The sequence below is a fragment of the Hippopotamus amphibius genome, chromosome X (genome assembly GCF_030028045.1).
Source record: "Hippopotamus amphibius kiboko isolate mHipAmp2 chromosome X, mHipAmp2.hap2, whole genome shotgun sequence".
NCBI lineage: Eukaryota > Metazoa > Chordata > Mammalia > Artiodactyla > Hippopotamidae > Hippopotamus > Hippopotamus amphibius.
The window spans coordinates 30972931-30999732 of record NC_080203.1 but is presented as its reverse complement, the minus strand read 5'-3'; the positions used below and the strand labels follow the sequence as shown (position 1 = coordinate 30999732).

At 43.4% G+C, this 26802-nt stretch overlaps 1 protein-coding gene across 2 annotated transcripts; it reads left to right on the top strand.

The window, feature by feature from the left end:
* Positions 1 to 5454: 5454 nt before the first annotated feature.
* ATP1B4 (ATPase Na+/K+ transporting family member beta 4) lies at positions 5455 to 25253 on the top strand. Of its 2 annotated transcripts, none has more exons than XM_057718392.1 (8): positions 5455 to 5560; positions 9513 to 9759; positions 13750 to 13878; positions 14139 to 14243; positions 17115 to 17311; positions 18245 to 18301; positions 20624 to 20719; positions 21426 to 25253. In XM_057718392.1, exons 1-8 carry the CDS (start codon positions 5498 to 5500, stop codon positions 21585 to 21587), a joined length of 1056 nt encoding a protein of 351 aa, XP_057574375.1. In that variant the 5' UTR covers positions 5455 to 5497; the 3' UTR covers positions 21588 to 25253. The 2 variants fall into 2 exon arrangements, with proteins under 2 accessions (XP_057574375.1, XP_057574374.1); XM_057718391.1 differs by having other exon boundaries at positions 9513 to 9771.
* The last annotated feature ends 1549 nt before the right edge of the window (positions 25254 to 26802 follow it).

Sequence of the window (26802 nt, the reverse complement as noted above, 5' to 3'; positions counted from 1 at the left end):
TTACAGCAAGTGAGTAACCCAGCAGGGATGTTGATGGAGAGACCTAAAGCTCTTGCTTATGAATTTGATTTTGATTTAAGAGGCAGCTGAGAGCCACTGTGATTTCTGACTGGTGCTTGCTGAATCCAGAGTGGGTTCAGGTTGGATTAATATCATTGTCCTTTGTGTGGGGAAATGCTGCTGCTTGATAATAAAGAGGCTTGCAGGCTTTGGTGGAAAAGACCAGTGTTGCCTAACAGCCCTGCTTTGTGCTTTGCACACTTGATTGACTGTCTTTAGGTCTGTGGTTCTCTGTTAGATTCTAGTTAGCTCAAGAAAACCTCTCACCCTCACCCTACACCCCTACCCCCATTCCCAATAAACAGGAAAAAAAAAAACTTGTAAAGGTGCTCCGAATTTGTGTAGCCCACAGTTTTCTCTGGTCTGCCAACTCTCCCATGAGAATGCCCAGTCAAATGCTGCAGTGAAATGAAAAACAAAACAAAACAAACAAAACCACAAAAACCAAGACTCTCTCCTGCTAGCAAGAGTCATTTGTAATTTGGGGGGTTATTGAATGATTTATCTTTAGTTTCAGGTTGCCCATTTCTTAGCGACAGAGGTGTCAGGAAAATTATCTCTGCACCTGTTGCAAGGTCTCATCTATGGCTGGAGATAGACACAGACAAACACATATAGAGTATCATCCCAATTTTAGCATATGTGCTGTTAAAGCAAGCACATGTGCGTATAAAGTATCATCCAAATTTAGCATATGTCCTGATAAATTAAACAACTTCATATATAGACACAAAATATTTCAAAATTGGAAGAGTCCTAAGAGGTCATCTAGCAAACCCTCCATCCTACTCTTCACCCCCGGGCCATGCACGCTTAGAACATCTCTATACCGAGAGACCAAAGTCTGGGCAGCTCCTGTGACAAGTTACTTACTAAGTTTCCAAGGCAGCTGGTCTCTGTGACCAGCTTTTTTTTTTTTAACAAGGGTCTTTTATTAAACAAAGTGAAATCCATCCTCTAGTAACTTCTAGCTTTGGGGGGCTGCTCCCTTCCTCTGGAGTCACTCAGAACAAGGGGTCTCCTTTTCTACCAGGCCCTTCCCCCTGACCCTAGAGAGACTGAAACTCCAGCACCACAGTTCCCAGCCAGGACCTTCTCTGCAGTGACTCTTCTACCCCTCTGACTGCTCCCTTTGGATAGCATGTGTCTCCAAGCTTCATTCTCTTGGTTGGTGCTGTCCCACTTATATTGATCTGCTTCTCCCTGCCCACCAAGCAAGCACAAATCTCCTGGGAGGCTGGGCCTCTGTGGGCCCACTGCAGTGCCAACACTCTGCTTGCCAAAAGCCATCTGATGCAGCAGGCAAGTGGTTAGAGAGGTACATTGGGTTTCTGAGGGGCACTAGTCTAGCTAAGGCAGAAATAGGCTCGAACTTAATAATCTGCTCATCACACACAGTAAGAGACACCCTGACTTATTCAAAGACACCGTGGGCGGTGCAGAGGATGAATAAGCATGATTCACTGCCACTCTGGCACCCGGGGCACGAAGAATAATAAAACCCAAAGAATTGTAGCCGCCTGAGTAGTAAATTAAGAGATCCGGGGCTCAGCTAGACTCTCGACATCAATGTTACCATGGCAATAAAGGGCCCCAGCGTTCAGCAGCTATTACAGAGCAGGCGTCTAATAGGCTAGTCTATGTCACAGCCAAAGCCCAAGGGGCTAGCAAAGAAGACCAATTAACATATCCATTCATTAGGGGCCTCTGCACACTTCTTTTCTTAATTCCAATTAGTTGTTTGTTTGAACCAATGTCTCTTGCCTGCATTATACTCATTAGTGCCTTTTAGCCACTGGAAATAGGCTTGAAACTCCACAAGTACCTCACTATTTCCCAAGCCTTCATTTTTTCCCTAGGGGTCTAAGTTTACACAGTCACCAACTTAGGGCCCTCAGTCCCTCGAAATGAAAGCATCTCTCACCGTACAACTGTACTCGACAGATGGAAACTCTGCTCAGGAATGTGATGCGCTAAGGGTTCTTCCTGGAACTCAGCGAAATAAGGATCTCGGGCTATTATCTGGACCATTCAGGTCAAAGAAACCCTCTGGCCTTAGCCAGTGAGCTGGCTGGCCACGCTTGCTGGCCACTACTCAGAGGCTAGCTGTTCAGGAGGGGGAGCTTTGGGCACTGGGGACCATATTGGCATTATCAAAATCAAGCAGTAGCTGTTCCAGCTTGAAGGACTGCCCATCAAGGTCCAGTCCAAACCCCGCCTATTCTGGGAAACCATCCCTGATCTTTGCAGTTCCAAATGAGCTCCCCCCCTCCAGGAATTTTGAAGATGACACCCTATTCTGGGCAGCATTCATGGGCGGCCTCAGGTCATAGGCCAGCCTGGAGTTTCCTCACCCATGACTTCAGAGTCCTCAAGGTCACTAATGCTGGAAGGGACTGGGGTTCTAGAGAGCACTCAACCAATGCTTGGGTGACTCCAATGGCAAACAACTCAAACTCCACCGCACATGACCTCCTAGAGACTCCCTGAAGGCTTAGCCAATCCCTAGGCAGGGAAAGTACACAACAGCTCTTTGATGGCTCTGGGACACTTCACCCCCCCCCACACACACAACTGTGTAAATAGCCCACAAGAACAGATGCCATAAACTAGCCGCTTTCAGAAGCAAAGAATCTCTCAAAAGTTCTACCTTCTCTTCCTTCCTTTGGGAATAGGAGGACCCAGTCCATAAGATTGTTTCTGTACCCTGTCAGCAACCATGTGGTTTTCCTGAGGCAGGCAATCAGGAAAAGGGGCTTATAGAAGCAGCTGCTAACATCTGTGCGCAAGGACTGGCCATATAGTTTTAGGGACTTGAATCATTTGCCTTTGAACTTGCTATCAAATTCAAAGCCTCTCCTTTCTCCCTCCTCTCTTGTCTCTGTAGCCACTGCTTCATTTGCAGCCCCATTGGCCACTTCTGGCTCCAGTCTGCTACGCTGTTAAGCAGATTGCTTTTTTCCAAAATTGGCAGGAATGGTTTCTCCTTTAGTCTCCTTTAGTCTTTTGAGTGTGAGCTCATACAGATTTCTGTCTTTGAGATCCTATGGGATTTTGTTATTTTACCCTACCCAACAGCTGGCATTTCAGAAGGCAGCCTGGGTTATAGTCAAAATACACTGCAAATATATTAAGTATATGGCAAGCCCCAAATTACCAAGAATGCTAGAGAATGAGAGATTGTGCAGAATGGAACATTTTGTTACCTGAGGTCACATTCCTCCAAATCCCCTTTTGTCTCTCACTCTTGTTTTTTTTTTCTCCCAGCTTTATTAATATATAATTAACATACATTATGTAAGTTTAAGGTGTACAGTGTGATTTTATACACATATATATGTGTATATATGTGCAATATATACGATACACATATATATAGCAAAATGATTACCACCATAGTGCTAGTAACACCTCTAGCATGTCACATAATTACCATTTATTTTTTATGGTGAGAACACTTAAGATCTACTGTCTTAGCAACTTTCAAGTATGTAATACAGTATTATTAACCACAATTACCATGCCATACATTAGATCCCCAGAGCTTATTCATTTCATAACTAGAAGTTTGTACGCTTTGACCAACATCTCCCCAATTCCCACCTCCCCCCCATCCCCAGGCTCTCGTAACCACCATTCTACTCTCTATTTCTATGAATTTGGCTTTTTTAGATTCCACATATAAGTGAGGTCATACAGTACTTGTCTTTCTCTGTCTGACTTATTTCACTTAGTACAATGCCCTCAAGGTCCATCTATGTTGTCATTAATGGCAGGATTGCCTTCTTTCTTATGGCTGAATATTATTCTGTTGTATGTATATATACCATACCTTCCTTGTCCATTCATCTGTTGACAGGACACTTAGGTTGCTTCCATATCTTGGCTATTGTGAATAATGCTAGCCCCTACTCCTGGTTTTTGAAATCTTGCTAACATGACTGTACTCTCTTTTCTGCCTTAGTATGACAAGACCAATTTACCTATCCTCTATTTGGTTTTTGAGGCTCCCAAGGGCTTCAAATTTCTCATATACTTAACATCAGGAATCACAGAAAAACCTCAAGTGCAGAAAGTGTAAGACATAAAGCTCAATATCTACTGAGACCAGGTTACCCCCTGGAATATATTTTGCTTTTATTAAAATCCAAAAAGAGGAATGAGTTTCTCTTTTCTTTGTCAGTATTATCTTTCTCTTCAAATGAGGGTATCAGGGGACACTCTGTTAAGGAAGAATCCTGAGTAATAACATTCTAATAAATGGAGTCTTTAATTTAAATTAACCACTATTGAAGCTGTCTTCATCAGAATAGGCTAGGCTTTGCATTATGAATAAATCTATCTATCTAAGCTGTTGGGGTGATTTTCTTGGTTATGAATATGCCCAGATTCTCAGTACCTGCAACATTCTCAGTCACCTGGGTGTAATGGCAGGGGAGGGGATTTGTAAAGGATCACATATTCCTCCTAGGCCTTTTAGGCACCCAGACTCCAGTGGGATGAACCAAACTGACCAAAAATGCTATACAATGTTCTTGGCTATTTCTACTAATTTTTCTTTTGTTGGATCCTACATTGGCTTCAGGAGTTATATATGTCTGGGAAACTGACACTGCAAAGTTCTGGCTTGTTCCCTGCCCTGATGCTAAGGGATAAATATAGATCTCAACCACTACAGAAATTTGGCCAGGATTCCAAGGGGTGTGTGTGTGTGAGGGGCAGTGTTGATGGGGTCATTCTGACATGTAGACTAGAAAAAGGCTTCTTTAAGTCCAAGAACCTCTTTGGGCAGGGAGGGGCAAAGCAGGAGCCTGGCCTCTGAAATCAGAACACATAATCCACATTTAAGAGGCTGGTGGATTGACACAAATAACGAATATTGTAGGTGGCTTGGTGGGGGGTGGGGGGGGAGGTGGGGAGAGCAAAGGGAATCTTTCCTGACACCCTAGATCCTTTTGCATGAGATCAGCCTTATGAAAAAAGAAAGTTATTCTTGGCCAATTCCCCTCACCCCCAACTCCCACCCACGCCCCACCCCCTGCACACACTGATATCCAACTCTCAATTGAGAAGAACACAACTTAAGATTTCCATTGGGCCCATAGTAGCTCAGGCGCTAGAGAAGGGCAGGGAGTGGGAAAAGACGTAAAGTTCGGGGGGGGGGGGGTGAGTCGCTCATCCTCGTGACCCAGAATATCTCCCCCTCCCTGTAATGATGAGCTTGCTTTTCCATAAGGGCTTTCCTTTGATTCAGGGAAGGGGCCAACCAATGAGAGAGGGGCATGTTAGATTATTTTGGGGAAGGGCTCATGCCAGGAGGGTTCACTTTTACTAGGCGCCAAGTATCCCCAGCAACCAGTGTCTCCTGTACCAGCAGAAGCTCCAGAGCTCTCACCCACTTGCCTGCCTCTGCCGCGTCTTTGTCCACTGAACAGCCATGAGAAGGCAGCTCCGGTCCAGAAGGGCTTCGGCCTTTCCTTACGGTTATCGCTACAGACTTGTGAGTCCCAGGGAGCAGAATATTTTGCTGTCCCTTTTTAGTGGGGTGGGTTGGGGGTTGTATAGGTCGTGGCTTAGGGCTGCTTCTCCTTAGGATGGGCAGGAACAGTGAAGTTTAAGGAAGCCCATAGTTTCAAGTGTAAGCAGTGACTCCTGGTACCCCATCACACCCTAAATTGCTGGATTGAAGGAGGAAGCCCCTTTTCCTGTGCAACAAAGATACGGGAAGGGGGAAATGCCAGAGAATAAGGGACCTTCTAAAAATTTTTCGTGGGAATCCAGAATTTGAGCGGACCTTTTGGAGTCTGGGAGTAGAGGTTTCATTCCGATAGCAAGAAATTCAGCCAAGAGAGAAGGGAAAGGGAAGAGGAAATGAAAGGCGCTGCCTACCCAGCTGTCTCGGCCCCTTTGGGTGGTAGCTCTTAGGAACCCAGCTGCTCTTTTTTTAAAGCAGAAATTCCAAACGATAGTTAAAATCATGGAATCCTAGATGGAAGCTGGGAGCAGTCCTAGACATCATCTCTCCAGAACGCGTCATTATGTAAAGGAGGCTGCTGGGGCTCAGAGCACAGGAGTGACTTGCAAGTTACCAGAGGAGCCAAAGTGAGAATGCAGGTTTCCTCACTTCTAATCTTGTGCTCTTTCCATCATATTTACAGCATGCCACTCCCTAACCCTCTGATCCTCCAGCACCCATTGCCTCCCTGCCTGCCACCCCACCCTGTCCAACACTCACACACCCCACCTTCAATGTCACCATTTATCTCCAGGGTGCATTACAAATTTCTTTGAATCCAAAGTTTCTTTGCATTTACTTTGGTAGAAATCACGAATATATGCCACATGCAGTACTTTTTTGCAGGGAGGTACATTCTGAAACGTCCCCCAGAGAGGGTTGTGATCTGAGCACCAGGAAGAAACAAAGTTTAATCCATTTTTCTTGGGGAATGGCCACTTACCTAACCAGGGAGCTAAGTGAAGACTGTCAACAGCCAGCAGAAGACACGAATCCTTCTAACCCCATATCAACTTGCAGAGGGCTTCTCGTAACTGGAAAGAATCTCTGTAGAATCTCTCTTTTGACATCCCCAAAGTCCCTTCCAGGCCTCAGAGCAGTCACAGTCTGTAGGGCATATATAACTATTCCTTACTTGGCTTCTTTTCTTTATAATGCCGCCTAAGTGTTGTGTGTAATTTCAATTATTTGTCAACTGGTTTGGATTTTAAATGCATCAGGGGATCTTGCTCTTTATAGGGAATAGTTGGTCAAATTTAAAAAGAAATTATTTGATGCAGTGAATAATCGGGTGCTAATGTCTCTTTTAAAATTAACCAACCGTTCAAATGTTTACAGGGTGTTACTTAATGCAGGGCACAAATTTATCTTTTGGGTCATACTGTTTGTTTATATATTTGTTTATATGTTTATATATTTAGAGTGCTCAAAATGGAGCCACCTTCTGCCCTTCAGACTCTTTCCTTTTAGGGCAACACGATGGCCCCAGCACATGCCCACCACTCTATCCCCGCACACTCACACACACAATCACATGAGGGCAGTGCTGCTTTAGGAAACTGACAAAAACAGACCCTCTCATTACCAAAGGATTCCCTACTGGATTCCATTAAATAGTTAGTTGCACAAAAGTGCCTCTCTTGTACACTGTGAGGTTCTCCTATACCTGGAAGCAGGGGCGAGGGGAAAAGATATTTGCGGTTCCTGAAGCTCAGGCAGTGTGAGAGCCGTGGGGAAATTAGCTCTGAGAAGGTTAATTCTTCCCGGGAGGGTAAAGCTTTAATGACAAGCCATCTTTAATGGGATTATCGTGAGAGCTCACATCTCCAAATAAGATCAGGCTGAGGCCAAAGCCAGCTGCCTCCTCTGTGGAGCAGAGGTGGAGGGCAGGCAAACAGGCAACCAAGAGAGAAAAGGAAATTTTCCGGAAAATATAAAGGGAATATAAATTCCTCCACGTTGCAAGGTTATACTTCAAATTCTCTGAGATTCTCAGTTGCATTACATTCTCTGGGGCTCATGATGACTACCCACTACAGTCCAAATGAGTGTTAGTGCAGCAAGCTCTGTGACAGCACTCCGCCAGAGCCCTGCTCCAGGAGGTTTCAGTCATCCAGTTATCACTGACGTTTGTTCAGTACCCACTGGTTACCTAGCTGCGGGCTCCACATTGTGGAGGGCCATCAAAGGAGTTAGAAAATATAGGCCCTGCCCTCTGGGTGTTCTGAATGTAATTCTGGAGGTCAAATGGGTATATATGTTCACACACAAGGGAAAGAGATTTAAGAACATTTGTTAATCCATTCAACATTGAGTGATGAGGTTTGTTTTCCTAAGCCTCACCCTGTGAGTCCTTGTCAGAGTTAGAAATCTTTGATTATATGCACCTCCAGTCTCTTGGGAACACAGAATCTAACACATCATTGTGCTCCATAAATCTGCTAAACCGCCTCTAGACACCTGTGCTCAGTGTGATAGGAAAGAAACATCATTGTCCAGGTTATCAGGAAACATAGGTTCTGAGACTGTCAGCTCTATCATGAACTTGCTGCATGATCTGGGCTAGATCCTGTCCCCTCTCTGGGCCTCAAGTGGGGAAGTGAATCTTCAAGGTCCCTGTCAGCACTGATATGGAGCGTGACATAAAGCTGTACATCTGAACAAATTAGAGAGCAATTCAAGAGTGCTTATAATCAAGAGCTAGATAGCGCTGGGTAGACTAAATGCTGAGAGTAGAGCCTCGTCATTCTGCATCACTTTTACTGATTCTGAACAACCTAGTTTTCTGACTGCTTCCCCCGCCCACACAGCCACGGTAGCCCTTTTAGCTGAGTGTCCTCTAAATGGCCTTTGAGGAATCAGGCAGGGAGGGGGCAGCACAGAGCCCCTGGCCTCTATCATTTGACACATTCAACCCCAACAGGTGCACAGGCCCCGCCACTCTTCAGATTTGGACAGCAGAGAGAAGGGAGGGTGGCAGTCCCACAAAGTGCAAAGATCTAACTCTCCAGCCTATGGCTGGGAGGCATTTGAAATACCATTTGGTGAAGTCTGGGCTTTTCTTTTCTTTCTTTCTTTCTTTTTTTTTTTTTTTTTTTGGTTGTTTTTGTTGTTTAATTTTCTTAGAACCACTCGGAGATTACAGTTTCAGATCTCAAGTAATGGCAGCAATCAGTCAATCAACAAATATGTGCTGAGCATTTACTACATGCCCAGATTTCTGCCTAGGGTATGGGGTTGGGAGTGGGAAGACTAAGGAAGTATCAGTTGCCATCCCAGCCCTCAGATGGTCTGTCCAACTTGCTTAAGGCAAGAGGAGGCTCCAGTGTGGGCAACAGTCAGAGAAGCAGCAGATAACACCCCCCCATCTCTTGTTTCTGTTGGGAAGACAGTCTAAGTTTTGAGGAGGGGTACAGCAGCTGGCCTCTCTTCCTGATGTCTGTCCCAGGCTATTTTTAGCCACAACTTAGGATGGTGAGGTTGAGCAGCTGAAAGTGTACAGGGTGTTAGGACAAAGCTGGCTTAGACTGAGAATTTGCCATCACGGACACAAGTGTCTAAAACTACTCCATCCTCCAGTGCTGAGCTCAGCTCTGCCCTGACAGGCCAGACAAAGTTAAGCAGGAAACCAAGGCCCCAGGACAGAGTTATGACATGAGCGGTTCTGGGGGAAGAGCCCAAATGCCTGAAGCCAAGAATAAAACTTGCACCTCTATGAAAAGAGTATTGGGTCAAAATGGGTCATAGAAAGGATATTTCCTGCAAAAGAACAGAGAGAAAGAAACCTGCCTCTTGCAACAACAGGTATGTTTATGGGTAAGTGGACATCTGAAGCATCTCCAAATATTGAGTCGTTTTGCATTTATTTTGGCTGGTAGGATGTGCCATTGGAAATTTTCTTTTCCAACACGGGGATTATGTTTTGTCATTGTTTCAGGATGATCAGGATGAAGTGAACCAGAACTACTTAGCAGATGAAGAGGAAGAAGCAGAAGAAGAGGCTCAGGTGATGGTGGTACCTGATTTGGAGGAGGAGGAGGAGGAAGAAGAGGAAGAGAAAGAAGAGGAAAAGGAGGAGGAAGAAAGTCAGGGTCAGGAAACAGGCAGTGCCTGGTGGCAGAAATTGCAGATCATGAACGAATACCTGTGGGATCCGGAGAAAAGGATGTCTCTGGCCCGAACAGGTCAGAGTTGGAGTAAGTCCCAATTGTCCCAATGCCCCAGTCGGGTGTCCTTTGCTTTTAGCTTGGTGTCCAGGACTCCTTTACCATACGTTGGATGGGCTTGTCTGCAAACTTCTCTTAGCACTTCATGTAACGGGATCAATGCCTAGGGAAATAATGGGCATATGTCATCAGGACAAACTCCAAGTGGGTGAACAAAATTGACTGTATAGCTGAAATTCACTGGGCTCAATAGCATTTGCAGTGCAAAGAGACAGTAAGAATGAGTTGAAAAAGCATGGATTTTGTTGAAGCCCCAGCCCTGTCACTGTCTATCTGTAATTCGGGCTCATCATTTATCTTCTCCGAGCCTCAGTTTCCTCACCTGCTAAATGAGGGAAACAGTACCTGCCTTAGCTCTCTCACAGAATCAGCCTGAGGCTCCAATAAGATGTTAAAATTGTAAAGTAGAAGGTACTATGCAGAAGACTATTCCTAGGATATGAGACCCAAGTCCCTGCTAACCTGACCAAGGGTTTGTACAGCCTCATTATTTCAGCTCGTAATGTCAGAGAAGCAGAGCCAGGGCTACCACTGGCCCCAGCTTGCAGATGCTTTATGATCCCATGGTGTATAGAGAGAAATGGGTTAAAAGGATCATTTCTAGCGATTTAAGGCTGAGCCCCCATATTGCTTGATCAACGGCAGGATTGCGGTCCCTAACATTTCCTCTTTGTACCACATGCTGCCACCACTTTTACTTCACAGCTCCCCAGCACTCCTCTCCCAGGGTCCTACTCACCTCTTGAACAATTAATGCTGATCCTTCTCAGGAGATTTAGCTTGTGGTAAAATTCACACTCGCCACACTCTCTGAACATCCCAGGAAAAGAGCAGCTGCTGGTTTGAACTCAGTTAACCCACAGAAGAGAAAAATAGATAACTCTACGGATGAAATAAGAGTCCCCCAGTGCCAAGGTCTAGGTTGCTAAAGTCGATGGTCATGCCTTCTAAAGGCCGCTTTGGCTGAGAATTCTCTCCTTTGTAGCTTATGTTTCTAATTCAGCTCAGTCAGGGTGAAACGACCAGCCCTGCTTCCTGGAATTACGAATAGCAGGTGTGGGGCTCTGAACAACACCCACCTCCCTTCACCCCTCTTCAGTTCCCAGCCCCACCCCTGCCCATCCCTCGAACTCTCAACTGGAACAAATGTACCATTCAAGGAACATTCCGACATTCTGGAAGCTGCAGACAAATGCTGGACACTCACTGGGGCTTCAAAAGGGGCACAGCTGTTTCTCCCTTGCCTAAAGAGGACTGGAAAAACAGGCCTTGTGAAATGCAAGTGTGATTCTGGGAGAGGGAGCCCTACGTTAACCCTTAAAGAGCCAGCCATTAACCAGATGAGCTGATCCCAACTGCGCCTGTGGAGAACAATCCACGGACCAATAAGTGGGGATGAGGGAGGAAGGTTCAAGTGCCCAGGGAAGATATGGCAGTGGGGTCACTGCACGGTAGGCCATATCCAGGCCTCTGGGTAGCGGGTCTAAGGAAAGCCCAGGCTACTCCTGGGCAAAGGGCAAACTGATGTTAATGCCTAGGCCATCACATGCCTTGCTGCCCTCTTGCTTGAGAACTAGGTGCCACTTAAGCACTGACTAACCCTGTCCCAGCCTGGACATCAACATGACTGACATATTCACCCAGCCTATTATATTCTGGGCTTTTCCTCTAATAGCTGGGCAACTTCTGTTCTTAGGAGCTGTATGTTATTTTATTGGGTACTCACAAGAACTGTATGAGGTAGTAATATTATTATCCCCATTTTACAGATGCAGAAACTGAGGCTTAGAGAGGGTAAGTAACTTATCTAAAGTCACACAGTTAATAAAGTGGCAGTACTGGGATTCAAACCCAGGCTGGATGAACACTGAAGTTCATTCTCTTGCCAGAACACCACACTGTCTTCATGAACTCTAGCAATGAGCAAGGCCCTGATGGATAGGGCCTCAGGACCTGATGGGGTGTTTTAGTGGAAAGACTGAGAGTTAGGATGGTGGGTACCTAGTCTATTCAAGGTATAATGGTCTATCCAAGCTTGTGTGGGGCATTAAGGTGAGAAACCTGGATTACCTAGAGGAGCAGCCCAAGTAAAACTTGGACATTTGAAACAGAAAGGGTTGGAGGGATCAGTGGGTTCAGGTGGGTACAGTGCTTGGTTTTTGCCAGGGATGGGAATGTGCTGCAGCTGAGATAGTTAGCTTATCACAGACTCCAGGACACAGACTCCTAGGCAAAGCTGAGGGGATTCATTGGTAGTGCCATTCTCCCATCTACAGCTTCCTGGCCACACATTCTGGGCAAGAAGGACGATATCTCTAGGGGAATGTACCTGTATACTATTGCTTTCCTTTCAACCATGAAACTGAGCCTTCTGGCCCCCAGGATGGCTCCAGCTGTTGATCAGTTCCCAGGATGAGGATGGGAGTAGAGGAATGGAGGAAGAGGCACAGGGCACATCCCATCAGGACAGCTGGCGGCAGCACCCAAGTATCACAGGCACATGAGGCGCTGCTGTTTCTTCTCCAGGGACTCCAACGGAATCAATGTGTTCATATTCCAGTTCTGCTTTAAATCATCTTATAAAGCATAAAGGTTCACTTCCAGTTAGATTACTAAGAATTTTTTTCTCCTTTTCCCCAATCCTTTTTTTTTGGGGGGGGGTTAATTTTATTTGGTTCATGGATCAATTTAAAAATTAACATTTGAATTTGGTTTGGAGCACAGCAAAGTTATGTGGTTTGTTTCAGTGTCTGGTTCATGATTCAGTTCAAATCTGTAGTTCCTACATCATGTCACTGCTGTGAGCAGAGCTAGATATTATTTTCTGAGAGAACCCCAAGGAGGACTTGAAAAAGAGCTTCTCAGCAGCAATCTCATGCTCATTCACTCATTCTGTGCTGCCTAATCCTGGGGCAAACCTAGTCCTAATCCAGACCACAGAGGAAGAATTCACACAACTGTGCTTCTGGTCCTATGGCGATAATAATATTAATAATAAGAATGATGGAGACTCCATTTATAGAGGACTTAGTATCTGCCAGGCTCTGTGCTATGCTATTTACATGTGTTATTCAATGTTAAGAAGTAATAATTATCCTTATTTTACAGATAAGGAAATTGAGGCTCAGAGAGGTAAATAGCATGTCTAAGATTAAACAGTTAGGAAGTAGTAGAGTCAGGACAGGATGTAAGGAAAGGCTGAATTTCAAATATTGTTACGGATATAGATCAGAATATGAGGTAAGTGCTAAACTTATCCCCATTTTACCTGTGAGGAATCGGGGGTACCAGGAGGTTCTATAACTTGCCCAAGCTCACAGGTAGAGCTCACAGGTAGCAGGTGTCAGTAATTAAGTACAGTTTCCCCCTCTTCCCTTCCCCATCCTGTGTTAATGTTCTTTTTGAAAAGCAGAGTCACTTAAACTTTTGCCAAAGATGAATAAGATTTGAAATACGTAAAGTGAAATCTCACTTTGCCTTCATTAGAGGCAAGTCCAGTGGAAATGAATCAAAAGTTTGAATTATAGGCTATGTGAAAAGAAATGCTGTTTTCATCACTTGCAAATACATATAATCACTGGAACCAAGCTGCTAGGACTCTTTAGGGCACCTGCTTTAATGAGTAGCAAAGAATGATTTGTACTTAGGACAGCAACCATTGCCCAGAGGACTCCCAAGCAATTTGCCCTCTACAGTACTTTAAACTCCACTCCCCTGTAATCTTCTTCATGGTCATCATTTGCTCAGCAAGCCCTTCCATCGGACCTCTGACGCAACTCTCGCCAATTTCAAATTGGTGAAATCTGAATAAGCAAGGACATACTGAGTCTGGGGAATTAAAAAAAAAGGCATGTCACATGTTTGTGCTGGTTCTGGTTCATGAGTTCAAATGCAGAGGCAGGGCTTATTGGCCAGCACTGACCACCCTCATCTCTGATTGTTCTGCAGGCCTGATCTTAGTCATTTACTTCTTCTTCTATGCCTCCCTGGCTGCTGTGATCACCCTCTGCATGTACACGCTATTTCTGACCATCAGTCCTTACATGCCGACCTTCACTGAGAGGGTGAAGCCTCCTGGTGAGTGCCCAAACACCCTGTGCTGTCAGAACTTGCTGGACAGAAATCTGCTTGCACAGCATGTTCAGCCTCAATTAACTTTGGCTCTTCCCGGTAATGACTTAGGGATTCAATTATTAAGAGTAAAAGTAAAATGGTACTTGGCAAATTATGGTCCTTTTCATTTTGATTGCCTGGGGGGAAATGGTTTCATGGGAATCGATACAAAAAAATTATCCCAAGAACGGGTTAATATATCCAAGACCTGTTTTCATTGCCAGGAGTTATGATCAGACCCTTCGCCCATAGCCTTAACTTCAACTTCAACGTTTCTGAACCTGACACCTGGCAGCATTATGTGATTAGTCTAAATGGCTTTCTCCAGGGTAAGTTCCTTTGAATGGTGAGAATCTCTTTGGAAAGGTGATGGGTGGGAACTCAAAATTTAAATTCACTTGGCTCAGAAATCCCAGTCTTACTAACACTGCCCATTCTGGTTTTTCCTTTCCTTGCAACCCCCTTAGCACCTGCAGATACAATCAAAACTGCTGTGGTTTGTGATTGTATGTTGCCTTGAAAGCATATAAGCCAGTAAGATAAGTTCATTGGGGCAGAGAACTTGTTTTCTCTTCCTGAACACCCTATACCACCTAGTTATGTCCTGGGCACATCCAGATGACTCAATAATGATCGATTATAAAAGATAATTCTGGGGGGAGATAGTTGTGAGAAAAGAAGAGTGTTCTCCAGAACAGGAAGATTCTTGCCTCCTATGTTTTCTCAAGGTAAGAGAATTCATTTCCTGGAGCTGATCCATCTTAAAGGAGGAGAACAGGGTTTTTACTTAAATAGCAGTCCAAAAGGGAGTTAGAGGAAGTTGGGTGGCAGTCACTCCAACATTTTGATAGCAAGTGTTTCCAAGATGCCTGTCTCTATAGCGTCATCAAATACATTTTCAGGGGCGAATGAATGGCTTTCTGAGAAGCCCTTACACAGGGTGAAAGCTGAGGCAGCAGCTTGGTTAAGGTTAAACATAGAGCACACAGTCTCTGTGTTTATCCAGCTATCTAAGAGGAACCCCCATGGGTTTACTGCACCTATTATTTGTGGGAAAAAGCCAGTTAGACTGGTTTGGTTGTCCTGGCCTGGCTGAAGTGGGGTGATGGGGGTGGCCAACAGAATCTGCAGTGAATTAAGAGGATTCTCTCATGTGATAGGAAGTGTTATTTAAATGCATAAATGTTGTTATCGAACTTTAACCATGCATAGCAGAATCTGTTTTACAAATGGGGGAACTGAGGCTCAGAAAGGGGAAGAAACATCATCAAAGTCTCCCAGTAACAGAACCAGTGTTTAAATTTAAACCCTTGTTTCTGTTCTTGACATCCTTGCTACTCAAAGTGTGATCCAGGAACCAGCAGCATCAGCATCACTTGGGAGTTTGTTGCAAAGGGAGAATCTCAGGCCCCACCCAGACCTGCTGAATGAGGATCTGCAGGTGATCTGTATGCCCATTAAAGCTTGAGAAGTTCTGCTTTTCATAATTCTTTGCTGATGCCATCTGACCAGGAGTTAGAAACTCAGCTTTGTATTGGTAATGCAGTGTCATCTTGGTTAAGTCTGAGCTTCAGATTCCTCACCTGTAAAATGAGAGGAGCTGGATTCTTTCTGAATCCATGGAGTTCCATTTTTGGTTCCCAGAAATGTTTTGGGCCTCATAGCCAGCACAATATCTTCTTTTCTTTCAAAATGCTTGTGCGCTATTGCAAATGTACTGCCAGAATCTCTGCTGAGGAAATTCCTCCAAGAAGGTAGTAGATGCAGAAATATCAATTCTGACCTGATAACAGAGGTGGGGAACATTAGGAAAAGCATTGGGTTTTTTAGTTCCTAAGTGTAGATAATATGGCCTGTTTAAAAGGGACACATCTCTGAAATAGACATCCCAGAGTATCAATTTCACTCCCATGAGGACAGGGATTTTGCAATAAGGGTCATGTCCATGTCACATTATTTTTAATGAAACTACCTCAAGAGAAACAATGAGCACATGATTACAGCTTCTATTTAGAAAGTTATTATTTGAACATAGTTCTTATTCTAAAAAAAAAGAGAGTAAAACAAAACCTTGAATTGAATGTGGCTTTGTCAAAGGAAAAATAAAGGCTTAGCCATAATTGGAATAGATTTAAAATTCCCAGTTGCTTCTAATAACAAACAAGTCACATTCTGTCTAGATGAGGATCCAGCAGTACATGTGGGGTTTTACCTCTGTGGATCATAGGTGCAAAGTCTCCTCTGAAAAACTGAGCTACTTTAAACATGAATGCATGGGGGCTGGATCTAACAGGACTAACTGGATTCCATCATTTAGAACCAAATTGGGAATAATGCAGTAATTTCTAAAGCGGAGCTCTATGGCATCTAGTAGCCCAAAGAGTCAGCTCACAGCCCTTTTCAGCTCTCTCCCTGATAAATGTACCTTGGACACGTTAAATTTCCTCCAATGTAGAGGGAAATTAACCCTGAGTGCCTCAGGTCTCAGGAGACAAGATCTCACCCCCTCATCCTCTCAGTGGAGACCCTATGGTTGTCATTGTTTTCTGTCTTTTAACCCAAGCTTCTATTTTGCAGTGCTAACTTCCCTCTGTAAGGAATGAGGAGCTGATTTATCACCTCTTCTTCCTCCCCCTTCCTCCTGTCCCACAATACACACTTTTCACTTTCTTGCATCAGGTGCCTCTCATTCACCTCAAAGAGAGATGTTTCCCAGGGTGAACTAAAAGAGATTTAGCCCAGGTGCTTTGCCTCCTTATATATGCCATGCCTTGATATGATTCAATCCTTTTTCCAAAATCCATCTACTATGTGCCTATTCCTCTCCCAGAAGTAGAAAAGGCAGCCCACCAAGTTTACAATTTACCATATCTGAAAAAAGTAATGGAAAATAGAGAAAAGTTATAAAGCGACAAGCATACAGAGACATATCGAAGAAGTTCAAAGGAATGAAAAGCAAGGGGACAGGCAATCAAAATGGGCTGAGGGGACTAGCCCAGAAGGCTTCTTGGAGGGATATTACTGATGAAGGGCCTTGGGCACCTGATGCCAGGTCACAGAGCCTAGGACAAACTAAGTGCGCTTTTATAGGAGCACAAGCAAGCTGGAGAAAGGAAACTAGGGAGGAGAACTACTGAAAACATGGCCTTCCTCTGTAGTACCTGTCTAACATGACCATCTGCCACCCACACATGCTTTAGGTTATAATGACAGTCTTCAAGAGGAAATGAATGTAGATTGTCCCCCGGGCCAGTACTTCATCCAAGATGGTGATGAGGATGAGGACAAGAAGGCCTGCCAATTTAAGCGCTCCTTCCTGAAGAACTGCTCTGGCCTGGAGGACCCTACTTTCGGCTACTCTACTGGACAGCCCTGCATCCTTCTAAAGATGAACCGGGTATATTGGCCCTTGACACTCTGGTGATGATAAGTGAATGAGTTGGGTAGGAGGGCTCTGGCCATTCCATTTCTCTTGGGCTCTGTCTTCATACCCTGTAAGTTTGGCCATTTTTACTAAGAGCATCAGTAATACAAACAACCGGGCAAACCTACCAAGCAATAATTCCTTCTCTCCTCGAACACTTCCTACTTCGATTCTTCTCCAGCACCCCTAAACCTGCACTTTGATGGCTCTGTCAGGAATGAGATCTTTTTTTTCCCTTTTTTCCCTTATTAGTTATCTATTTTATACATATTAGTGTGTATATGTCAATCCCAATCTCCCAATTCTTCCCACCCCCACCCTTGCTTTCCCCTATTGGTGTCCATATGTATGTTCTCTACATCTGTGTCTCTATTTCTGCCTTGCAAACCAGTGATCTGTACCATTTTTCTAGATTCTGCATATATGCGTTAATATACATTTGTTTTTCTCTTTCTGACTTACTTCACTCTGTATGACAGTCTCTAAGGAATGAGATCTTGAGCTGCTTGGAACAGGGGACTGACACGGGGTGGGACAGGAGACAATTCTTATATCACAAGCAATACATTTTCCTGCTCTCCTGCCATGCCTCAGGTGTGGCACAGCCTTACCAGGCACACTCATCTTGACACCAGTATGTTCTTTACATCTTCCGGGTAATCTTGCTGCAGTTACCATTGTGTCTGATATTCATATCAGACACAAATAAAATAAGAAGTAAGCTGAGCTGTGCAGCTCTGAAGATATTTTGCATTTTCTGCTTTCTGTAACACTTCTGAGAGGGCAAAACAGATCAAGCTCATGCCTAAAGAAAGGATGACTCAAAGGAGATTTAGAAAAGCCGTATTTTTACTGTCAAATCTGTTTTGTTTTTTGTTTAAAAAATAATTTGTTTTCTTTTGCTAGATTGTTGGCTTTCGTCCTGAGCGTGGAGACCCTGTGAAGGTTTCTTGCAAAGTTCAGGTAAAGTGCCTTTTTTGAGTAAGTACTGCTAGCACATCTGTTTCATGCAAAAAGGTGGGTCATCCCTTCCAAGGGCTTTACCATGGATGGTTGACTAAGGGTTAGGGAAAGAGTTAATCTTTTCATAACTACACCCCCATTTATACCTTCAGGCCTCCCTATTTCCAGAAAGCATTTCATTCATGTGTATTCATGTATGTAGTGTGTGTGTGTGTGTGCGTGCACGTGCAGATTTATACCTGTGAAAGCCAAAGACTGAACCTCAGCTAAGGGCCCCAGCAGGGAACAACAATGTGCCAAGTCATTAATTGGGATTCTGTTTACACTTTTCCTTTTAGCTCTAATTACTTGTTTCTTTGAACTAAACAAGCAGCTTTCGTTAGAGTCATTAGTCCCTGCTTTTAAAACTGAATTTCACTTTTTGCAGCAATGACCAGTGGCACTGGGTGTTGCAATAACAAATGACTACAAGGGAAGTATAAACAGAACTCCATTAATATGCTAATTAACTGTCCTTCAAGGGACCATTAACTCCTATCTCATCTGTGCCAATTAGTTCCTTTGTAGGAAAAGCCCTAGATCTTGGGTTTGCTTAAGCCGGCAGTAGCTCCCCCCTGTTTAATAACACCTACTGCACCCCCAGTCCTGGACAGTTGTCTAGCCAGTGTGCAAAGCCAGGTAATCCCATTCTCAGTACCAGAGATGCTGCTCAAAACTCCATTCTTGATGGTGGCAGATCAGAAAGCAGCAAAAGGTAGCATTTGTTCAGTCAACAGTTCACATTCAGCAAGCATTTATGGATCACTTATTAAGTACCAGGTACTTTGCTAGGTGTTGGGGTGCCAAGATAAATATGATTCTGTCTCTGAAATCAGGGCAATCAAGTAATACAGGTGCTATGAAAGGTGCAGTGAGGACATTAAAGAGGGAAAGCTTAGTTCCACATTAGAGGTGATGACACTGAAGATGAGCTTTGAAAGGTCAGGCAGTACTTGCCAGGTGAACAGGTAGGAAGGACATTCATTCTGTTGACATAAATGTGCGCATGTATAAATATACACACATGTGAGGTGTGACTACAAACCGGTGGAATTGATTCCACACGCCATTCACAAAAAATGAATTTCATTACTTTTTAGAAGAATATATAAAAGCATAAAGACGAACTCAGTCTTAAACTAGCATATTAATTGGATTAAGTCCTGCTTATAGTTTCCTAGTGGAAGCCATACATTTTTCAGCTTACATCGAACCTTGCTGAGAACTGTCCTTTCAGAAAAAAAAAAAAAATATTGAGTCATCATACATTCTATAATAATCAATACTGGTCAAATCCACACTCACTTGTGGAAATCAAGCATGAAGGAGTAATTATTAGAATAAATTAAGGAGAACTCAGTTTATACTAAGAGCCTTTATGCTATATCGATAGACGTAATCACGTGACCCAAGTGAGTGATTTGCTAGTAGTGATGTACTATTTGTCCCTTACTAGCCTCTAGACCTCTGCTATTTAGGGCAAGCCTAATGCATGGGCAAAATGGACAGTCCCGTACCTAACATGATATGATGAGGGTAGACTTGTTTATTTAATGATTTCCCCCCTTGCTTATCCTCCTGATCCCACCTCCTATAATTAAGCACCTCAGAGAATGTGGTCAGAGACACCCGTTTAAGTGACCCAACTACAGGCTGTGTCCCTATGCATCAGATCCCTGTGCACTGGGTCGGACCTCAACCAGAAATGAGTGCACCGTGTGCACGTTGTTGTGGAGTGGGATGTACTAAGCACGTTCCAACTTACACCTGCCTCAGCTCCAAAGTCCAAGACCAGGTACCAGGACCAGTATGATTCTTCGGAGAGGGACTGGCATGGTAGGCCCTCTTGCCAGAGCAACACCAGAACTGCAAGCCCTTTGGAGCCCTTCTGCCTGGGTCCCCTAGGAGACAGCACAGAGCCATACTGAGAACCTTCAGCCTCCGTGGTCTGGGCCTTCTATTCAGTATTCTTTGCACTGAAAAGCCAAAGCACAGTCTCTCCCTGGAAACACTCCTCTGAGGATAAGTCTGGGCTGAGCTATGCCCCATTCTGCTTTCATGGTCTTCCTGAGACGGTTGTAGGTCACACAGTGATTTCACCTGGGACACAGGCCCCTTTAGCTCAGGCTCCAACTCACTGAGTGACCCAGCAGCTGATATGTACTTGCTTTTTTTTTAACAGTTCTTTTTTTTATTTTTATTTTTTTTTATTTTTTTGGGGGTACACCAGGTTCAATCATCTGTTTTTATACACATATCCCCTGTACTTGCTTTTATTTACAGAGAGGTGATGAAAACGACATCCGATCCATCAATTACTACCCAGAGTCGGCGTCCTTTGACCTCCGTTACTACCCTTACTATGGCAAACTGACTCATGTAAGTCTGTATTCCCTTCAGTCTTTGCTGTCAGAAAGGGCTCAGAGACAAAGGAAGGGCTGGCTGGGATCTATAGGAATCAGGGAGCAACAGGTAAGCTGCTGGCCCAGACTAGGAGTTCCCTCTACCTATTTCTATCCCAACCGCTTCTTTCCAAATCTGAAGGAATCTCACACATGGTCTGGCCTAACTCCTTCAGGTGGAGAAGTTAGGGTTCAGAGAGAGGAAGCGACTTGCCTAAGGTCACATAGCTAGTTAGTGGTAGAGCCAGGAGCAGACAAATCACTTGCCATTGCACTCAATTATGCCCAGATAATCACTTTCCTGTTTCTCCCACTTGGAGCCTTGGGTCAGTGAAGGTTTCATCTCCAGCATGGAGACTTGATAAATACTAGTTCTGGTTTGATTCATGATCTGAGTTCCAGAAAATCATACAACGCTGAGTTAGAATTGGTTTTCCCCAGAGCACAATCAGACAACTGACACTGACTTATGAGGGAAATGTGTCATTTCCCCACTGTCCCAGGGCAGAGAGAGGATGTCAGTAGCTTTAGCCATTTGTGACTTGGCATCATGGGATTTACTCAGTTCCCTTTGTGGAGGTTATTCTGTCCTGCACTGATTATCCAATCACTTCCATCCTATTGCTCTCCCCCACATACCCTCCCCTCCTCACATTTAGAATTCATTGTTCTTCCACCTACAGGTTAACTACACCTCCCCGCTGGTGGCAATGCACTTTACAGACGTAGTGAAGAACCAAGCGGTGCCTGTGCAGTGCCAACTGAAGGGCAAAGGCATCATAAATGATGTCATCAATGATCATTTTGTGGGTAGGGTAATCTTTACTCTGAACATAGAAACCTAAGAACTTTAGGGGGCCACTCCCACCAGTTCCGTTTCTGTTTTATTTCATGTTACCCTGGTAGCATCTGAATTCTTTTTCTTCAATCAGAATACAAATGGACACCTGAGACAGCAGACCATCTTTCCTTGCCTTTGACATATGTTCAAAATGGCATTGTGGGAGCTATTTGATTTTTAAAGGTAGTCTCTCCTGATGACAAATAGCTTATATTAATTTCCTTTTCCCCCACTTAAAACTAAAACCCATTCTTGCTGCTAGAAGTCTCATTGTAGTATAAATATAATACCTGATAAAAATTCACAATAGCCATGAAGGAGAATATCCATAATGATTATAAATTCATCATGTTTTCTAAAAATTTGTTGTTTTTAGTGGTGAGATTCCTCCCAATCAGGCTGATAACTAACCCTTTTTGTTAACCTGCCTGGCAGGGTCCTTCCCTGATAATCACCAACCAGACCAATCCAGAATACACCTAGGGCCACCATGCCTAGGGAACTCTATATCCAGGGGTGCTTGTGAAACTGGCTGCCTCACATGGGCAACTAAATACTGATTCACAGACTAGGTTATCTTCAACTGGGACAGAAGTCAGCGATAACTGGATATTGTTCTGGGATAGACCAGAATATAGACCTTCCCTATGACTTTTTTTTTGGAGGTGAGGCCCACTGCAACTGGGGAGAACACCTACCATGTGGATGTGACTGGTACTAGATTCCTTGCTTTATGGTGTAATAATCCAAAGGCACATGTTCCTGCAGAAAGGTTTGTCTCAGCTTCAGGCAGAGGAAAAAACAAGGAAGATCTCCGCCAACTAATTATTCTTGAGCTATTTGTCTGACAGTAGTGTGATGTTCTTTGAGACCATCAGGGATGGGTGTTTTACCCTCCCCGCCCCCACCACCGCTACAGCTCTGGGGATTGAAATCAGGGTCTCTCAACTGATACGTGGTAATACAGAAAGCTCCTGCCAGGCCACCCTAAATTCAAGGCCCATTAGCCAGCTTTTTGTTGGCTTAAAAAATGATATGAGGCAGATGTTTATCCAGGTTGTGGATCATCCAGACTGCTTTGTCTTATCTTTGGCCGTGTGACCATTCCACTGCTCCTTAACGCCTCCACCTGGGGGAGGGCTGGGACAAGAAGGAAAAAAAGAGCATCAGAGAGGAGCACCGTGTCTCAGGGTCCAAAGCAAGCTTAAATGCCACCTAGAAGTATCTAGAGTCTGAATCTCTTTGTTTGAAGACAAACAAGTAAAGAAGTAACTACAATATAGTGTGACAAGAGTTATAATACTAGTATGTGGAAATGTTATGGGAACATGAGGAAAAGTAACTCAAGCTGAGAAAGTAGCAGAGGAAATTTCACACGCAAAGTCATAATCACAAAAGACTATGGTGTGTTTGGGTAACTGTGAGCAGTTCACGTAACTGTAGTGTAAAGGGCTCAGAGCAATGGCAGGGAGTGGCAGTGGATTGGGCTAGAAAGGTATACAGGAACTGAAAGAACTTGGAGTTTTATCCAGTAGGTAAAAAGGAGTCATTAAAGCATTTTATGCAGGGAAGCTCTGTGATCATATCTACTTTTTAGAAAGAGCACTTTAGCAGCCACAATGTGAAGGGTGCATTAGAGAGGGGCAAGACTGGGGAATGGGCAATGAAGGAGAAGAAGGAGTCAAGAATGACACCAAGGTTTTGAGCTTGGCTACAATCAGTGGGACGGTGATATTGTTGATTAAGACTGGGAATACAGGAGTGAAGCAGGATTGGAGAGGAATATGTTGAGATCAATTTCGGACATTTTTGACTTTTGATTTCTATTGGTCAGACATTGATGTAGAGATATAAATATAAGTGGTGTTGGGAAGAAGGAAATCTGGGAACAAAAGCAACATTTGCTTAAGTGAACTCTCTTAAGAAAGTCTAAGCTATTTAATCATGGGAATTTGAGCCACTTATGTAAACACACCACAGCAATCTAGTCTCTCAGGTAGTGCTTCTCTCTTGGCTTATGGTTGAAAGGAATGCCGATGTTCTTTGGGATCTCCTTCCCAGACATATTTCCAACTTTTAGTGACAGAGTAAAGGGGGGCTGACTGCTATTAACAAATGATTAAAAGACATGTGACAGCAGATCAGTGGAAAATACAAAAAACAATGAAACTGTCTCCTCCCAACCCCTTTCCTTGCCAAATTTGATTTTCAAAACTAACTTTTAAAAAGAAACAAACTTGAAGATAACTTCAAAGCCACCTAAATATTACCTCAAATAATCAAACTCTCGAGATTTAGTAGTAAAAGATAATAGAATATTAGATTTGGAAAGGTTATTAGAGAGTGTTTAGTGAAAACAACCTGCATTGCATCTGACTCCAGGTCCAGTGCTCTTTCTACTCTGAGCTGCTGCTTACCAGGAAGTACCATCTTTTTAAAAATCAATGAATGATATCGCAAACATTTTAAAACATATGTCAAATTTGAGTTAGAATAGTTAACATTTCACAGGAATTCAACTGGTGCTATATATTATACATAATACATTATCCTGTTGAATACGTTGACTATTAGACAAGGAATTATGAATCTTTTCTCATACAGTATTTCTCATTCAGTGGAATCCATCGTGTCCACAGCTTCAAAGCAATATTGAATAGTATTAAGATAGTTGGGGATGTCAGCTGGGACATTTAAAAATAGCTTTATTATGCAGAACTTGATATTATAATATGGTCATTAAAGTTGGGTTCTAACAATTCAATAAACTTCTAATGGGTTAATTTAAATAGTCCCCCAAACTGTGCTGTACCAGGATTTGAGTTGTATACCATCTGTTGCAATGCACTTGGTTTTACTTGATTGTCAATGAGAAATACTACTTCCAAATGCCTTCATGATTTTGTCCATGCTAGACTTAGGATTTTTTACTTTTTATCGCTCTGAAATTATTATCCTAAAGTTACCTTTCTTAGCCATCTGTTTGCTAGGAATCTTCGTGTAGAAAACATTAATATCGTCTTGGGGAGTTGTTGGCAGCAATAAATTAAAATAAAAAAGGAGTGTATGATTTCCTCTTTCTAAACTGTACCACTGATTTTCCCACAGGAATAGTGGGCAGACATGTGGGTGGAAAACTTGACAACTGACAGCCTATTAGTTTAAGACTTTTTTTCTTCTCCCTCCCACCTTTTTTTTCCCCCAGCTCTTGGGATTTGGCCACAGGAGGATGAAACTAAAAGTTGTTCCATTTCTGAGCATTTTTCCTTTTGCAGTCTTCATGCTCCAGTTTCTCGGAAGACTACTTTGTCAGAGTAAACTTCCTTTCTTCATTAAGGTTAAGTTCCAGTATAAATTGTTCTATTTGTTTATGTAGGAGAAGAGCACTATGAGAAACTCTGAGGTGGGGAGAAGGAACCAAATTCAAAGAGAAGCTGCAATTGCTTGATCAAAGTCTAGCTAAGTGACTTTAGGGCACATCTCACCACAAACCATCTCCCAGAGAAAATCTCTAGTTGTAATTGCAACTAAAGACAAATATTTCCACTCCCTTGTTTGACTCAGAGTCCAGGCTGTAGTAGGAATCCCTTCTTTTTTTGGAAGCTGCCCTAGGCTAAAGTCTACTAGGATGATATGGTTTGACTGGGGGGAGGTCTGTGATCCCAATGTATTTCCCACATCTAGGTTCTTTGTTAGTTATTTTTCCTTACTGACTTCAAACATGATAAAGTAATTTAACCAAATCATACTGAAGTGTGATTTATACAAATCATACTGAAGTGTGATTTATACAAATCATACTGAAGTGTGATTTATACAAATCATACTGAAGTGTGATTTACAGGCAGGAAATAGAGTTTTGGGTGTTTGTGTGTTGAGGGGTGTGTGGGGGGCTAGAATGGATGGAGGCAAAGGGCAAGGAAAATGGAGTTGAAAGGCTGAATAGCCCTACCTAGTTCACAAAGTTCTTTAGCTGCAGGCTAGGAGGGAAGAAAAGCTGATAGAGGGATCCAAAAGGTTTAAGAAGGTTGTGATAGGCTCTCAGTCTGACAGCACAGTATCCGGGATGTACTTCTCTGCAGGCTCCTGTATAGCCATAGCATCAGTTAGTGTTCTAACAAGAAATAGATAGCACAGTTGACAGAATAATTGGAAGAGGATTTATTTACAAAGAGATTACTTACAAATGTGTAGATGCAGGGAACCACAAAGAATAGCACAATAACCCAAGCTGGTATAAGCTAAAGTCTTACCTTCCCCGGACCCTAAGGGACAGGGTTAGGAAGTGGTTCCCAGAACCCAGAAGGAGTGAGTTGTGTACAGTTGACTGCCTTGAGAGGCATGGTGACCTTGTTGGAGGACTAAGCTAGTCAGGTGACCTTGTAGGTAGAGAAACAGGGGAATAAATACCTTGACTTAATTTTCCTCCCTCCCTCTGATCTCCTGCTGGTAAGTCCCATTGCCCAAACCCAACCAAAAGTCAGAGGGCAAGGAAGCCCACTGATGTGGTCCATACAGGTTGGCCTCCCAAGGAAGAAAACAGGGTGGAAAAGGGTAGAAGATGCATTTGGAGGGGCAAACACAAAATATCTAGCACAGCCACCAAGATTTTGAGATTTTGAGGACAGGCTGCTCAGAGCCTGGTACAGTGCTGGAATCATCTACTGAACCGACTCCAGTGATTGGGTCAATTTTACCTTCATGCATACTCTGTTCCATGGCTATGGGCTCAGAGGTAGTAGGCTTTCCCATTATAGAAACTCTTTATTCTTTAATATTCATCACTTTTCAAATTTCCTCCTTCATACTTTCCTAATCTGGTATCCTTTAGTATATCATTTAGAACTCTTTTGCTTGTAAGTGACAAGACAAACAAATGAATTTTAAAAATTTCAAATTGGCTTAAGGATAAAAAGGAATTTACTGAATCACATAACTGAAAAGTCCAGGTTACTTAGGTTTCAGGCATAGCCAGTGTCCAGGAACTCTAAGGTGTCATTAGGAATCAGTCTCTCTCCATGTCTCTATTCTATTTTCCATCAATCACATTGGCTTCATTCTCAGGCTCCACAAATCAAGAGATGCATGATGGCTGCCAGCACTGCCAGGCCTACATCCTTATTAAAGCCTAATTTCCCTTTGAAAAGATAGCTTCTCTTCCATGATAGTTCAAATAAAAATTCTGAGTCTCTCATTGGCTTGAATTGGATTCAGTGTCC

What these genes read in the sequence shown, in the direction of transcription:
- ATP1B4 (XM_057718391.1), top strand. Translation starts at nt 5,498, where the DNA reads ATGAGAAGGCAGCTCCGGTCCAGAAGGGCTTCGGCCTTTCCTTACGGT. An exon ending in TCTAAATGGCTTTCTCCAGG is followed by an intron (nt 14,244 to 17,114) that starts GTAAGTTCCTTT and finishes CACATGCTTTAG; the next exon opens with GTTATAATGACAGTCTTCAA. An exon ending in AGGTTTCTTGCAAAGTTCAG is followed by an intron (nt 18,302 to 20,623) that starts GTAAAGTGCCTT and finishes TTTTATTTACAG; the next exon opens with AGAGGTGATGAAAACGACAT.